Here is a 14,802-nt window from a genome sequence, read left to right as displayed (position 1 = left end):
CAGGAGCTGTGCTAATGCAGAGTCCCATGTGGCACCAGGCAGGGTGGGGGAGGCTGAAGGCAGTGCAGGGAAGGAGGAATTAACATTATTTCTAAAGTGCCAGGAAGATGCAAAGCTCAGACAGAACTGCAGGAGGGAAGGAGGACACTGGTTGAATGAAGGAAAACATCAAAAACTATTTCACAGACACATAAGCTATATATATATCTCTAAGGTAAGACAAAAAAAAAAAAAAAGCCTAATAACGTATCTGCAATCACATACCTCCTGGGAAATGATCACCTCCAGGCTGGATTCAACCACCATGTTAATCATGGCAATAACACAAAACAGCACTAAAAATTAAATAAAGTATCACCATACAATACTGAGATATGCTACCTTCATGTTAAAGGGACTTAGAGACTTAAACTTCAGAGGTTCTGGGAGAATAAGGGGACTCCTGGTCTTTGGAGAGAGATCTGCCCAGCCACAGGCACCACAGGACTGATCCAGTCGTGCTCTGAGTCTTCAGTTGCTGACAATTCTGTCATTTCACTGCACTTAACACCAGTGAGAACAGGCAGTTGAAACAATCCATCCACCAAACACACATCCTCCTCCAAATTAATGCACAAAATGCAGCATCACTGTCACATGATAAAAGAATGATTTATTAGAGCAACTTTATGATAAAATTATATAAAATAACAATTTGGTTTTTTAAAGACATCCACAATATCACCTCAAAACAAAATGTACAGATACTGCCTATAATCCAAACAAAAATAAATTACCGTTCAAAAAAAACACAACAAACCAAAAGTGGAAAGAAATCAGGGCAGAAGAAACAAATCAAAATTATACACAGCATTTCAAGAGGGTGTGGAAAGAGAAAGTCATTAATCGATTCAAGTTATACAAACGTGTTTCAGCTTTACTCTCAGACAGCTCAGCTTGCATTTGTGTTGCATGCAAATGGAATGATCCAGTGAACAGTTGAGAACAGCAGAATCAGCAGCATAACAACAGCAGAGAGTGAAATAGGCACAATTCAGCACGGGGCACATTGAAAGTGAACAGGTAGTTCTGTCTGGTCTTTGCAAAAGTTATACACATTTACCAACTTCAAAAATAGCTAGTGTGATCTGCAAAACAAGAAAAGACTAGTAGAGTCTTGCACTTAAATACTTTACACTTTATCTTTTTGTCTCCTTTCTTGTCAGTAGGCTGTATGTAAACATTCCACTAATTGTACCTTTACTAAAATACTCAAAGATGATGCAGACGTTCTTTCCTCCTGGAGCAAGACCACAACATGACACCACCACAGATCCAGCTGGGTCCTCGCTCCCAAAGCTCCTAGACACCCTCACAGGAATTTACATTCACGCCATCAGAACAGAATAACAGGATTTTACATTTGAAAGCGTCGAACTGAAGAGTTTTCAAGTATAGTGGAAGAGCTGAGGGCTGGGATTTTGGAAGGTGCTCAGGGCATCAAGCACCCAAAGCATGTGGAAAACCCAAAAGGACCTAAGCACTTGTTTCCCCAAGACTTCAAAAATCCCACCCTTCGTTACATTGCTTTAGTCAAACACAAAACACACAAAAGCAGGGGCCCAGGAGTGACACACAGGGCAGTGTCACCCCTGCCAAGCTCAATGCAGGGCCCATCCACAGCTCATGGGAACCTCGTGCACTGATCCTGGGCCTCGCAGATACACCACGACACACGGGTCAGGTTCACACTGGAGTCACACAGGCATGGGCCCATGGTTGCATACAGTACTGCTTGTAAGAACCAACAATCAGCAAAGGAGTGGATAGCTCTTTGGCTTATCTGGAGCAGACAAGTGCAAACCACAGTACTTCAGAAGCAGTGAACACAAGAAAAAATATGTTGCGTTTCATCGTTGACTAGCAAAACCTTTTCAAATGCAAAGATCCAAGAATGAGCATTGTATCAGGACACAGAAGCATTTTACAGTTTGGCTGAGTCACAAATAAAACAAATCAAGCTGTGCATCCTCCCTGTCTTCACACACTCATTTCCAAATTATCAAGAGACACTGATTGTTGCATCCTCATTAATCACTTGAAGAGGTACTGTATTTTTCAGGTTGATTTAATTAATGCAAGGTGTCTGTGGGTTTGCTCTCTCTAGCTCAGAACAGAGCAACCAAGGGAGAAAAATCCCTCCCTGATGTGTTCAAGAATCAAAGAAGAATCAAGCAATTTTGAAGTGAAAGTAAACAGAAGTCCCATCAAGGACACATTGCAGAGAAACAGAATTCACTTGCACATAGCCATGAAGATGTGGAAATAACAAATAATCAGAGAAGTCAGATGTTCTTCTTAGTAATTCACTTGTTTCTACAGCAAAACTGAAACTAACAGCAACACCTTATCTGTGAAGGTCCTTTGACTCCTAGTGAGTTGGGGTAGCACCTGGTCAGTTCAAGCCCTAACTAAGAAGGGCTTGAAAAATTGTGTTTCATATGTCAGGAATGATACCACCACTTATGATATTCACCAAGGACACAGGTATTTCAAGAAAAGACAGATCAGAATCAACGACTGAATTAACACATTCAGATAGTGCGTATATTACAGGCAGAACAACATCAAGGGCAAATTCTTTTTATTCTGCATTCATCTATGTGAAATCCAGCAGATTTCTTCATGGAAGGGCATCTCCACACAAGCAGATGAGCTTATAGCCTACTGGAAATCTTGGAAGGATATCTCCACCTACTATTTATCAGCCAGCATCTTGCAGGCTCAAAAATAAACTAATGACGTGTTGACATACTCCCATTTTGGGACCGATCTTGTCTCTGCTGAAATTGATGGAAAGCTCTCACTGGCTCCACCAGGAAAGCAATCACCTACTTCACTAGTAAGGTTAAACACTTTGTGAGCATCCCTATTTATTTAAATTATTTTAACAGGTTCCCACAGTTACAACATCCTAGCAGAAAAGCTCAGGTAACTACTGAAGCTAACTAAGGAATCCACTACTCACCCCAAAATATAGAGTCAGCACACGAGAAGCAGTCAAGCTTGGGAAACCATTTTCACTGGTTAAACTACATACTGTATGAGGGCAAAGTGGAACTCATCTGCTCACCTTTCCCAGTAAATGTATCCTCCACAGCTACAAAAGAATTTCTTTGCCTGATTACTATTTGTTGACCTGGAAGAATGAAAAAGGAATAGATACAAGACAGAAAAAACTGGGAGCAAACACATCTGGAAGAGATCCCCTAAAAACCAAAATTTTTGCTCTTTAAGCAACAAAAATTGCTTAGTGTTTTGCAGTTTAACACAAAGACAGAATATAAATCCCAACTTTTGTTAAATAAGAAATTGCTCAAACAACTGTACACAATCCTTAGTGTTTCTCGGATTATAACGGACCAAAAATTAAATCCAGAGACAAAAATCCCAAACGTACCTATACAAGTGCTTGACACTGTTGAATAGTTTCTGAGGAACACCACAATGGGGGCCTTCACAAGCACTTTTGCATTGAAAAAAAAATTCATAACAGAACTAGCCATAAAGGTGGAGCTACATTGAAGCCATTTTTTTTTCCAGTGCTGTCAAGTCATTGCACTAGCTCACAGCAACTGTGTAATTGAGTTTATTCCATGAGCCATTGGAACAGATGGTTTTCTTTGCAATTGGGTAATTGCAAATATCTTAGTCTTTGGCCCAGCCAAGAGCATTTGCAGATCATTACGAAAAGACTGTATATTTAAATTAAAAAAGAAAAGCAGCTTAAAGACAGCATTTGTACCAAAATCATGAAAGTTTGGCAAGCTAAATTGTAAAGTATAACTTTTTGTACCTAGCCCAAACTTTGGGTCTGAAAGACAATGAAAAATAGTAGCAGTATTGGTAGTCTTTACATTCATACCATTATTAACTTTTATACTTTCCCAAGAGAAGAAACAAAAGGGTTTATTCTGTCTTGTTTTGGTTTTTGGACTGAAAAACAGATGCACAACTTCAGTGTGGCTTCTTTTTTATGACTGCTGAAAGGAAATCTTACACAACTGCAGTAAGGGTTTCTCTCAGAAACCCATGATATTGCACAATCGTTCTGTTGGATTTGCAAGTTGATTCCAACAGAGTTGTAATGCTTCACTTGAACACTTGAAAAAATTCAACCAAATAAAACCCAAACAAATATAGTACCAAAAAAGTGTGGATTTGTGGTTTTTTTTTCAAATTGAACCTCATTACAACTGAACAGTTATAAACAGGCCAATGCAAGAGCACTTTAGCCTCAGCAGTATTGAATGGAAAATATGCAAAGCCTGTTTTCTTATGGCACACTGGAAGAATAAATGAGTAATTTAGTAAAAATCAGTTTGCCTCTGTGCTGAGTATGTGCTGCTCCACAGTGCTAGTCTTGTTTAAAAGGCATACACAGACTTTCCATTCACCCTCACAGCATAGATTTTTCTTTTTTGTGCAACATGTTAGCAATCTAAAGAACTGTTCCACACAAACTGTCCACAAACCACTCATACACAATACTAATGCAACAGTAGATTACAGTATAACAGCAATACAAAATATTGTATCAGATCACATATTTCTCTCCATCTGGAATGAAATTTGAATCCTGTAAGCTAGAAGACCCACAGTTCGATTTCTGAGCGTAGTTTCTCATCTGTGCTAGGGACAAAGTCTCCAGTGTGGACCCAGAATTGTTAGCAGTCCTGACTTTAGTGGCTGTAGATTGTTTAGCAGCAGAAGATGCTTTGTTACTGGCAACTATATCCAAGTTTCCAGTAGGGTCAATGATAGCGTTTATGACTAGGGGAAAAAAAATAAAAAAAAAAGACATAAACACATTAGCAGCAGTCAGCAAAGCTTCCAAAAAGAAGTTTGCTGCCTTCCTTTTGAAGGCAGTAAACTGTAAGCAGTGCTTTTGTTCATTTTAGTCAGGTTATTTTCCTCATTAGTACCTTCAGGTCTAAACAGCTTTAACAAGCAAAACCTCTCCCAGACTGAAGAGATGTGGACTCTCAACTTCTGGTTAAATTGGAAAAGACAAACTACAGCAGCCAAATGGCAAGCTTTTAGCAGGAGCCCAAAATGATGCCTGGGTGTTTTTACATGCCTTTATTATGCTTTTAGATGATGCAAGAGTTTGTCTTGCTTTTCCTAGTGCAGGAATCTACATGCAAAATTCAAGTGCAAAAAGCACAGCACAGCTTATTGGCTGAAAGAGCTGCTAAATATTATTTCATCAGAACAGTCCTGCACCATTTTATCTTATGGAAATATGCTAATTACCACAAACAAAGCGTTTCCATAGCAACAGCTTCTACATATCAATAGTACAAAATTTTCCTAAAACCAGGCAGTATAAGATAAATCTACTGTTAATTCCCTATGCATTCATCAGACAGCACTGTGGTAACAGCCTGAACTTCTGCATCCTTTGCCAGCTTTCACTGACAAATCAGGCCAACAATACTATATTTTGTGCAACTCTACTGGCATTTGAGAGACAACAGGAACATTTTAGATGACCAACCTTCAAGCTGTTTTTGAACTCGCCTGAGCTCCTTCAGGATAGAACTGATTTCCTAGAAACAAAAGCATCAGAATGGAAAATTAAGCAACAAAGTACTCAACTGACACAGGAATCTCGTTTTACTGCTCCTGCCTTATCTGATCAAGAAATTCAAGGTCAGCCCCAACCTTGCTCATTTACCAGAAAAGCTCTATTGAGGGGCATTTGGTCAGTGCACAGGGAGTCTGCTCTGCATCGTGTCACCAAGTGCTACTGCAGCACCCCATTCATAGCCACAGTGGCTTTTAGATATCAAATGCTACACCTGTACAAAGACTCCTCCTTAATATGAAATACACAAAGATATTTATAAACTCAACTCCTAGACCAGACAGGGTATTTGGCCACATTTATACTGCTGCAGCAGCAAGATACACAGGTCTAGCATAAGGTTGTTTAGCATTAATCACATTCACCGGGTCCACTACTGCACTTAAATCCTTACTGACAATCCCCTTCAAGGACAATGAAAGGTCACGAGAGCACAAGCACCATCTTGAGGCTGAATCACCTGAGTGAATGCAGCCTGAGGTAGATTTTTACTGCCCTAATATCAAACAGTTCCAGACGAAGAAAACAAACATTCATGAGAAAAACCTGTCTGCAACTGAAGCTGTGGCAACCACATGGCAGGTGACCCTTTGGTAAATGTTTACATGAGGCCTAATGACCCTGAACTTCAACATCTGTTGAGAGACCCAGTCTTTGAAGATCATTTGCAAAGGAACTGGGAAACAGTTTGGTGAAACAAAACCACAGAAGGAACTCACTTTGTCACACTTCGAACAGTACTGAAATCCAGCAGTTCAACACATGAAAATGGACCAGAAGTTTCAGAAATGGGTTTGAGAAGGGTCAGAGATTGTTAGTTTGGTTTCTTACAAAGCTTTCATGGATCAAGTCTTTAGTATTTCACTTGTTTGCATGGACTTACTTTGTTTGATGTTTTCAGAATTGGCACTTCGTTTTCTGAATTGATTTTGGCCTCCATTTCCTCCCAGGTCCTTTCTGAGTTTTGAAACAGAATCCTGTAACACAAGAAGTAAAGCAGATCTTAAAACTGCCATCAAAAAACTGCTTGTTTAGAAGACTTAATTATCACAAGATGTGGCAACAAAAGAGATTAGTGGATTAGCAGCTGGACAAAGCTCCTTTCAGCTGATTTAGGAACAATCCAAAGTCCTTCCCTCTGATGTCTCTAGAGCAACAACAAACTTTGATAAGATTTCACAAGCTTGGTAACATATTGCATATTTACAAGAGCCTTGGTACAGAAAAGGAAAGAAGAGACAATCCACCAGTTTTCTGCTGTATCTCCTGCATAGGCAGCATTTCAAAGTCAAAGCATCAACAGGCAAATCCAGCATTAAAATTCCAAAGGCCAAAGATATGAGGAAAAGTGATAGCAAATAATCACATTACCTCTGGTTCACTACACACACACCATTTCCTACATGTAGATTCCCTGCATCTTGATTACAGAACTTTCCAAGACAACAGTACAATATCTTCCACAAGTAGCAGGTCAACAAACTCACCAGCAAGTCAATAGTTCAGGCCAGGGACAAGAAGTTACTTACTTCATTTTTTCAGCGAGGTTTTCTGTATTTTCACGGATTGTATGTGATAACTGGGACACTGGGTTCAACATCAGATTGTCAAAGATTACCTAAAATATGAGGACAGATTGGAGAACTTTTAGCAAAAGCAGAATATTACAAAACAGAAATTTTTTTGTACAGTAAATCATCTCCACTGAAACATCTTTGGGTGATACTTGAAGTTCAAGGGAGATTAAGATGGCACGCAGCTTCATTGCAGCACATTGGCAAAAAAAGTTAATACTAACTTGTTCAGACTTCTACAGACAGAGACACAGTTTTGCAGTTTGTCTGCAGTAACAGAAGCATTTAAGCACTCCTGAAAGAACAGCACTCACAAAAAAAACCCCACACCTCACAAAAAAAACCCCAAAAAGTCAAATCACAATGCAAGAAGCCCCACAAGCAGCTGAAACTACCTAACATGACACATATGAGTTCAAACCACCTTCACAGCCAGGTATCCCATCATCATACATTCTGCTTTATTAAAAGTAACAACAAAATACTACCAAACCCCAAATATTCAAGTCCTGTGGCTTAGCAGAGCCTCCAGGCTTCTGCCAGGAAAGCTGGCATCAAACTGGGGGCACTCTGAAGCTGCACCTTTTATCCAGCCTTGGCATTTTTCTATAGGAGAGGAAGGGATTGCTTCAAACCAGTCACAGGACAGGATCAGCTCCAGTGGCTCAGCCCACGGTCCCCTGTATGTGCCTGAGTGAGTCACACTCCACCTCCAGAGTGGCTGTGCTGGAGCCAGCTCTGCCCTCCTGCCTCCCGGAAGCCTCTGCCCCAGCTCTTCCTTCCCACAGCTGGCAGGCAGAAAGCAAGCAGGAGCAACAGCCACTGCTGGATCAGCAGCTTTCTCCTCCTCCTCCTGGCACCATCACCCCACTACACTCCTCATCCCAACACCATCCCCAGCCTCAAGTGCAGACCAGGCTTCCTCACCCTTTAGCATCACCCAGTGATTTGCAGGTCACTCTGCACGAAACATTGGAGGGAGCAATGCTCAGACTGCAGAGCACAGCAAGCCAGCTGTGCCACAGCCCCAGTGACACACCCCCTCCTAAGGTCCAGATCCTGCCACTGCTGCTCCATGAGCAGCTCTAACCAGGATGCCAGCTGCAGAACAGCAAGGTGCCATTAAACTATCAGCGCTTCAGATTTCAAAGTTGAGATGTTTGAGTTCTTCTCCAAGATAGCAGTGAAATAGCCTAAGAAGGCTCTGACACTGAATGTGTCCTCTCAAAAACAGGTGACCAAGCCTCAGGTTTCACTGGCATTTTACACAAGAGAGGAAACTTCCAGTCACTACTGGCAAGACGGGTGGTTCCGTTCCTCTTTTTTCTTTTTAAACACTGTTTCTATACCCACACATCAGAGCTGCTGAGAAGTGTGGGTTTGGGTTTTTTTTTGAGCAGCCTCCTTTGGCAGCTTAAAAACAACAAGTTTACACACAGCAGCGTAAAGCAATGTCACATATAAAGTAAAGAAAAAGGTGGCCTGCCTCCTCACGGTTTCTTGTCCTTGTTTTTCTTGAGGGATCCTCTTCTCTATTATCATTCATATTTTGGTCAAAATCCTTCAGTTCCACTGATCCCGGAGGCACTTTCTGGTAGTTCAGACTTGCTTCTGGAATGTGCTGCACCAACTTGGAAACAATGAGTAATGAGTCATTAAAAATTAGTAGGGAAAGCAGGCTCACAGGCACTCACTGCAGGTATTGCAGATTTAGAGGAACACTGATTCATTTAAGTCTTGTTCAGACAGGTACGGGCTCGTTAGCAAATTACCAGACCCCAATCCTGCAAGTGCCTACCCACTGCAGTCATACCACAAAACTCTGTGGGGCTGTTCTACTTTAAAAATTTGAGTCTTGAGCACGTATGCAAAAGTACATCATTGTCTTTTTTGAATTTAGCTAAAACTCAAAAGGACCCTGTTTTCCCATATCTTATGTCTTACTATATCAATGCAACATTAAAGACACATTCAAATTAATCAGAAACCATTTAGTAACACATGAAAGAGATGAAAAAAGCAATACAAAACCACTAAAAAAGCAAATAATTAACAGGAAGATCACAGAAATGACAAGGCAGTTACTCTTGTTGGGTTTACTGACAAAAAACTTTAAAAGAAGGGTAAGAAAATAACATTGACAAGACAGAGATACAAAAATAATGGGATGGAAAGTGCACCTGAGATGGATATGCCAGCCGAAAAGATCTACGAGCAATCTGTGTTAAAACAGAAACAAAGAGATCAATGCTAGTGAATGACTGGGACAGCCAAGTATCAAAGAGAACACGGGGTTTGGGGTTATTTGGGGTTGACATTCCCAAAAGCACATTCCTGAGGACCAGCACTTGGTGCCCACCCCCCATCATGCACTGAAGCCCACAGAGATCCTGGTCAGCAGCCTGTTCTGCTGAGGTGGCCTCGGGCAGCTCCCCGGTTACTCCAAGCCGGACGGCGCTGAGTGAAATCCAGAGCCCTCTGGGAAAGGGCTGAACACCCAGCCCAAGAGGCTCTTTGGTTGGCAAAGCACACAGCTCCTTGTGAGGAAACAGTGTGCCATCCAAGGTCCAGGCTCCCCACACTGTGCAGCAGCACTTGGGTTATACACAGGCAGCAGGTGTGAGATATTACGGTGCAGGGGCAGAACAGCCAAAATATTTAGCTAATAAGCTGCATTTCATCAAGTGCAGAAACAGTAAGTTAGGCTGATTGCAGCAGGAAAAGTGTCAGAAGGGAATGAGATACTCTTCAGTGAGCAAGTCTCAGCACAACCAGCTGAAAACAGGGTAAGGACAGCACCTGCTCCACCATCCCAGGAGATTTTGTACATGACCTGCTCTGTTCTCACATCTTCTGTTCTGTCATACCCGTAAGCATTTCCTCTTGTGGTATCAACACTCATACCGAGTGTGTTACACAACAACTTAACAAACTTAATCAGGCTCTTTAGTTTTTGTTACATCATTATCAACTTTTTTTAAAAAGGCTGCCAAAAGAATTCTGTGCAGGGCTAAAATTTGCAGAAGTAGCCAGTGATTTGGGATGATCCAACCTGACTGTGTTTGCAGCAGCTGAGGTTTAAGTTAGATGGCTGAGCTCTGCAGAAAGCTGGGTCCTGCAAAACTGATATACCCACAATGCAAGGCATCCCAAACAACCCAAGGCTTTGGGTAAACAGGAATCATTAAGGTTTCATCCTTGCTGAACTCTTTCTTGTGCTCTTTTTTGGTTTTTTTTTTTTAATTTGCTTAATTTGTAGCAGTATTCAGCTCTGTATGCCAAGAGTCTGTCTTATCATAAACTGTACAGATGAGGCTAGAAAAACAAAACCACCCCGAACATACACTGGGGAAATGGAAAGCCTCCTTGGCAAACATCCAAGCCAGCACTGAACCTGAAAGAACAGAAACTGAATAATAAGGTTTAAATCTAAGGCTCCACCTTAACCTATAAGAAGATACTCCTCATTTAAACTTAAACCAAGCTTCTTAATAAAACTAATATAAAAAGCAGTTCATTTGAGGCTGAGAAATGCTGTGCTATGCACTGGTCCCAAATGATGTTTCTGGTACAGCATTAAACACTCAAAAATGATTCCAGTGTCAGTAATTATTTTTCCTGCATTTCCCCCCACTTTTTGGAATAGATTAAAATATTTAGTACTAGAATGCAGAATGGCATACAACACTGCATAAGCCACTGCAGCATAAGAGACACCCACACACAGAAAACTTTTCTTATTCACATAATTCCTTCTGTCAGATCTTTCAATATATTACTATTACAACCATGGTAGCTATTTCTCATCACAATTTCCTTTCCTAGAATATTTAATATAAAGCTGTTTGATAAATATTCACAAAATTCACAGTGCTTAGCATCACACACACTGATCAGACATTTCCCAGCAGCTTCTCTGCATCAAGCCAAAATTATTAATTCAGCACAGTTTCAACAACACTTAGACTGTGGGAAGCAGGCGTGGCAGTGCACTGGTGCTGAATCTGGTCCAGTGCCAAAGATGAGGTGTCTGTTTATTAAACTCACATCAGTTTATATTGCTGGCATTCATAACAAGACCCCCAAGCTGCACTGTTTAGGATCCCAAGCTATTCAGGATCTGGCTCCACATCTCAGCACTGCCAGCAGAAAGCCCTGATGATGGAACCTGTTCCTGGCTATCAATCACGTTAGGCAGAAACACTGATGCACTGGGGCATTTTGGGTGTACTGCTGAAATCATGCTGATATTCACTCCTGTTCAAAAGAAGCCTCATTAGAAGCCTTCAGAGTGTTTTCAGCCACTACCTGAATACACTAAACGTTATGGCTCCTGATCTGTCTTCACGGGCTCCCATCAGTGCTTCGTCCTTCACACCATTGTGAGATCTCAAAAACGCTCTAGAAGTGGGCACTGCCAGCAGTACTCCCTACAGTGCGACAGTCCTGAATTTGCTCTTCTGACTGTTGTGAGGGACTGACTGGCATGTCCCACACAGCAGCACTGCAAAGCCACAGAGAAACCCTCATCCAGATCTGAGCCACAGAGAAACCCTCATCCAGATCTGAGCAATCCTGGGCTTGTGATTCTGCTATTCATCATCACACTTTGGAGCCTGTCATTTTGCACAGAGCAGAAACACTGTTTTCCAGGTGTCCTCCTCTAGCAGCTGGGAACATCCCTCCGTATGAGCTGAGTTATGGCTGAACCCTTCAGTGGCACTCCAAAAAAAAAAACGCAGGGATGCTGCTCTTTCTCCATAAGCAAGTGGGAGCCCAGTAAAATGTTTCATTTGCAAGTCAGAAGTACAGTAGGCATGTCACCTTTACTGCTTGAAAAGAGTAATACAAAAGGCAGCTTGGCAGGCGTGGCACTTGCAAGGAAACAAAGCAATAAAACACTATCTCAGAGCCTGCAGTTATTGTGAAACATTTGTGCACTTCAGCTCCAAAAGGCCCCGGGACAAACCCCTCCCTGAGCAGGCTGCAGCTGATCTCAGTTTAGCACAACCACAGCCACACTCGCCTGATTTTCTGGGTATCTCCCTAAACTTCTGCTTTGCACCTCTAGTGCTGATCACAGCAGGATCACGGGGCCTCCAAGGACTCTCTTGGCAGAGTAACAGGTTTGGTCTCAGCTTTGAACCCTGCCTAGGATGGGTCTGCAATTCTCACAACAGTCAAAGACAACAAGGGGCCAGGGGAACCATCTGAGCAGCAGAGAGCTGTGTATTTTTTAAGCCCACGCTGGGGGTACATAGGAGGGAATTTGGATTTCAACAGTAACAAAGGCAATTTTGCTTCAGCAGCTGGAGCCTCCTGGTGACCTTGCAGCCAAATTTGAGCCGTGCTGGGCCCTGCGCTGCAGCACCGGTGAACTAAAATAAGAAATTGCCTCTCCCCTTCCCAGCCTAGTGCAGACAAGCTGTGCCACACAGTTTGGGAGGAAGCCACAGCTTCACTGAAGGGCTGGGGGACAGCACTTCCCAAGCTACCTGCCTGCCTCCCTGCCCAGCTCCCAGAATCCTTGCCCTCCTCTATCAATACTCAGATGGAGGGAAGGGATTCAAGCAACACCTGCACAGCATTTCAACAGTCCTGGCAGAAAGGACACAGCAGAAGTACAAAACACAGCTGACACAGAGAGTGCAGCCAGCACACACGGTCAGTGCCTTGTGTGAAACAAAGAGGAAGGCTCTGGCTCCCTGGCACAGCAGCTCAACACATCCCCTCCATCCTGTTCCTCAGATGCAAATTTCAGGGACCAGCATCCAAACAGAAGCCTTGAGAGCCTTAGGAAATGATATGATTCTTGCAAGGCTAGCTGTGGCAGAGAGGAGAAAATAAAGAGCACCCTAAAATAGGCTGCAGTTGGTCTTTCTGGTGGTGCTTTTTAGGAGGACAAGGAATGAAGGTTTTTCAGTGCTGCAGCAACTGGGGATGCTGCCCTGGTCTCCCACCCCACCCATGTCCCAGGTACTTACTAGCACCGAGGGGCAGAGACCTCAGGGATTCCGACCTTACCTCTTCTCTCGCGGATATGGTGGAAGCCGGAGTGTTGGGCACAGAGCTGAGGGAAGGGCTCGGTCCTGTCCCCGAGGAACTCTGTGAGTCCCCATCTCCAGCAACATCGTGAATCTCTCGAGCAAGGATGGCCACATCCTTCACCAAGGTCTGGCTGAGCCTAAAGCACAGGCAACGAAGCAGAACCATCAGGACACAGAATACAACATGCCTCACATTTGTAACATATAAAAAGAGGAGCCACAAAAGGTTTGTGGGAACTATAACCTCTGCAGAGGCTAGGGCAAGCAGGGTTTTTTGGGCTGCCTTGGCAGGGTGCTGAGGAACATTCTGGCTCCATAAAAAATAAACCTCCCTTCCCATCTGAATCCAGCTTCAAAGTGGAGAATTGATATAAAGCAAATTCTAGTAACTACACACTGCCAGAAAGTAGAGACAATCCATAAAAAAAACTTATGTTACTGCTCCCCAACCCATTTCTCTTGTTTGTTTGTTTTCTTAATACATTACAGTTAATTTTTCTTCCTGGGTGTTCTTTGTTTTTCATTAAGAAGTACATACAGTGGAAAAAACTTCTTTTTTTTACTTAAAGAAAAAAACCTTAATTCCTCTTGCATTTTCCTAGTGGTCTGTAGACTGAAAATCCCAATATGCCTCCACATTCTCCAGAAGAGCTGAGGGATTATGACGATAAGCATAGCATACGTTAGAGGGATCTGCTTTTCAGAAACCAAATCTTGAAACTTCAAGCCCCTTGACAGGTGTCCAGTTAACATTCAGTGTTGGCAGGACCTTGCTCTATCTGCTCTAGAGATCAAAAACAGTTCCTAAGTCTCTGGATTGTTGGTAGTAGAGCTTTAAAAAAAACCCTTCAGACCAGAAGTAGCTGTTGTGGTAATTTTAAAGGAAAACTTCTACAATAAAAAAATAATCTCACAGCTAGTCAGATTCATTTGAAACAACTGTCTTCTTTTAATGAAAAAAACTAAAACAACCAACCAAAAAAAAACCAACCAAAATACCCCACCCAACAAAAAACCCCATGTTAATATGGAATATTCCAAGTTGGAAGGCACCCACAAGGAAAACAAGCAATGTGATAAAACTGTCAGTTCATCAAAACATTTCCTTGGAAAGAAAATGCACAGTTAAACTAATAAAATGCAGGCTGAGCTGCCTGCATAAGGTAACCCCTCTCTGTGCTGGTTTGGATAGAGCTGTCACCAAACACTTCCATTATGTGACTCAGTACTGTAAACAAGTGGCATTTTCCCTTTTAACTCTCCCTGACTCCTCTAAACCCCTCCCAGTTAATTCGGGAGCAGCAAGGGAAATCAGAACTGCAATTACCAGGCAGACTCTGTGACAGAGCCCTGCGCCGTGCAGCGCCAGACGAGTCTGACGCAAGCCTTTATTTATAGCTGCTGAGAGCCCGAGCGCTCCCCGCTGCTGGGAATGCTGCTGGGAGGGAAGCTGGCATCTCACACACACACACACTTCGTGCAGCACAGGTAGAGCAGCCTGGTTTGAAGGCTGACACACTTTCTAGCAGCTTGACAGCAACTTTCAGCAAGA

At 42.5% G+C, this 14,802-nt stretch overlaps 1 protein-coding gene across 7 annotated transcripts in view; it reads right to left on the bottom strand.

Moving 5' to 3' along the window:
- Positions 1-630: 630 nt before the first annotated feature.
- CEP170B (centrosomal protein 170B) overlaps positions 631-14,802 on the bottom strand; it is a 58,341-nt gene continuing 44,169 nt past the window's right edge. For 4 of the 7 annotated variants that reach the window (XM_038137785.1, XM_038137788.1, XM_038137789.1 and 1 more), the window contains 6 exons: positions 13,228-13,387; positions 8,690-8,833; positions 7,159-7,247; positions 6,513-6,606; positions 5,540-5,591; positions 631-4,812 (listed from right to left, as the gene is read on the bottom strand). In XM_038137785.1, the coding sequence (XP_037993713.1) occupies positions 4,577-4,812; positions 5,540-5,591; positions 6,513-6,606; positions 7,159-7,247; positions 8,690-8,833; positions 13,228-13,387 (775 nt within the window). In that variant the 3' untranslated portion in view covers positions 631-4,576. Of the gene's footprint in view, positions 4,813-5,539; positions 5,592-6,512; positions 6,607-7,158; positions 7,248-8,689; positions 8,834-9,383; positions 9,423-13,227; positions 13,388-14,802 lie in introns of all 7 variants that reach the window. The other 3 variants (XM_038137784.1, XM_038137787.1, XM_038137786.1) reach the window with 1 other exon arrangement.

The sequence above is a fragment of the Motacilla alba genome, chromosome 5 (genome assembly GCF_015832195.1).
Source record: "Motacilla alba alba isolate MOTALB_02 chromosome 5, Motacilla_alba_V1.0_pri, whole genome shotgun sequence".
Classification (NCBI taxonomy): domain Eukaryota; kingdom Metazoa; phylum Chordata; class Aves; order Passeriformes; family Motacillidae; genus Motacilla; species Motacilla alba.
Note: the sequence above shows the minus strand (reverse complement) of the source record. Positions and strands in the feature narration are given on the sequence as shown.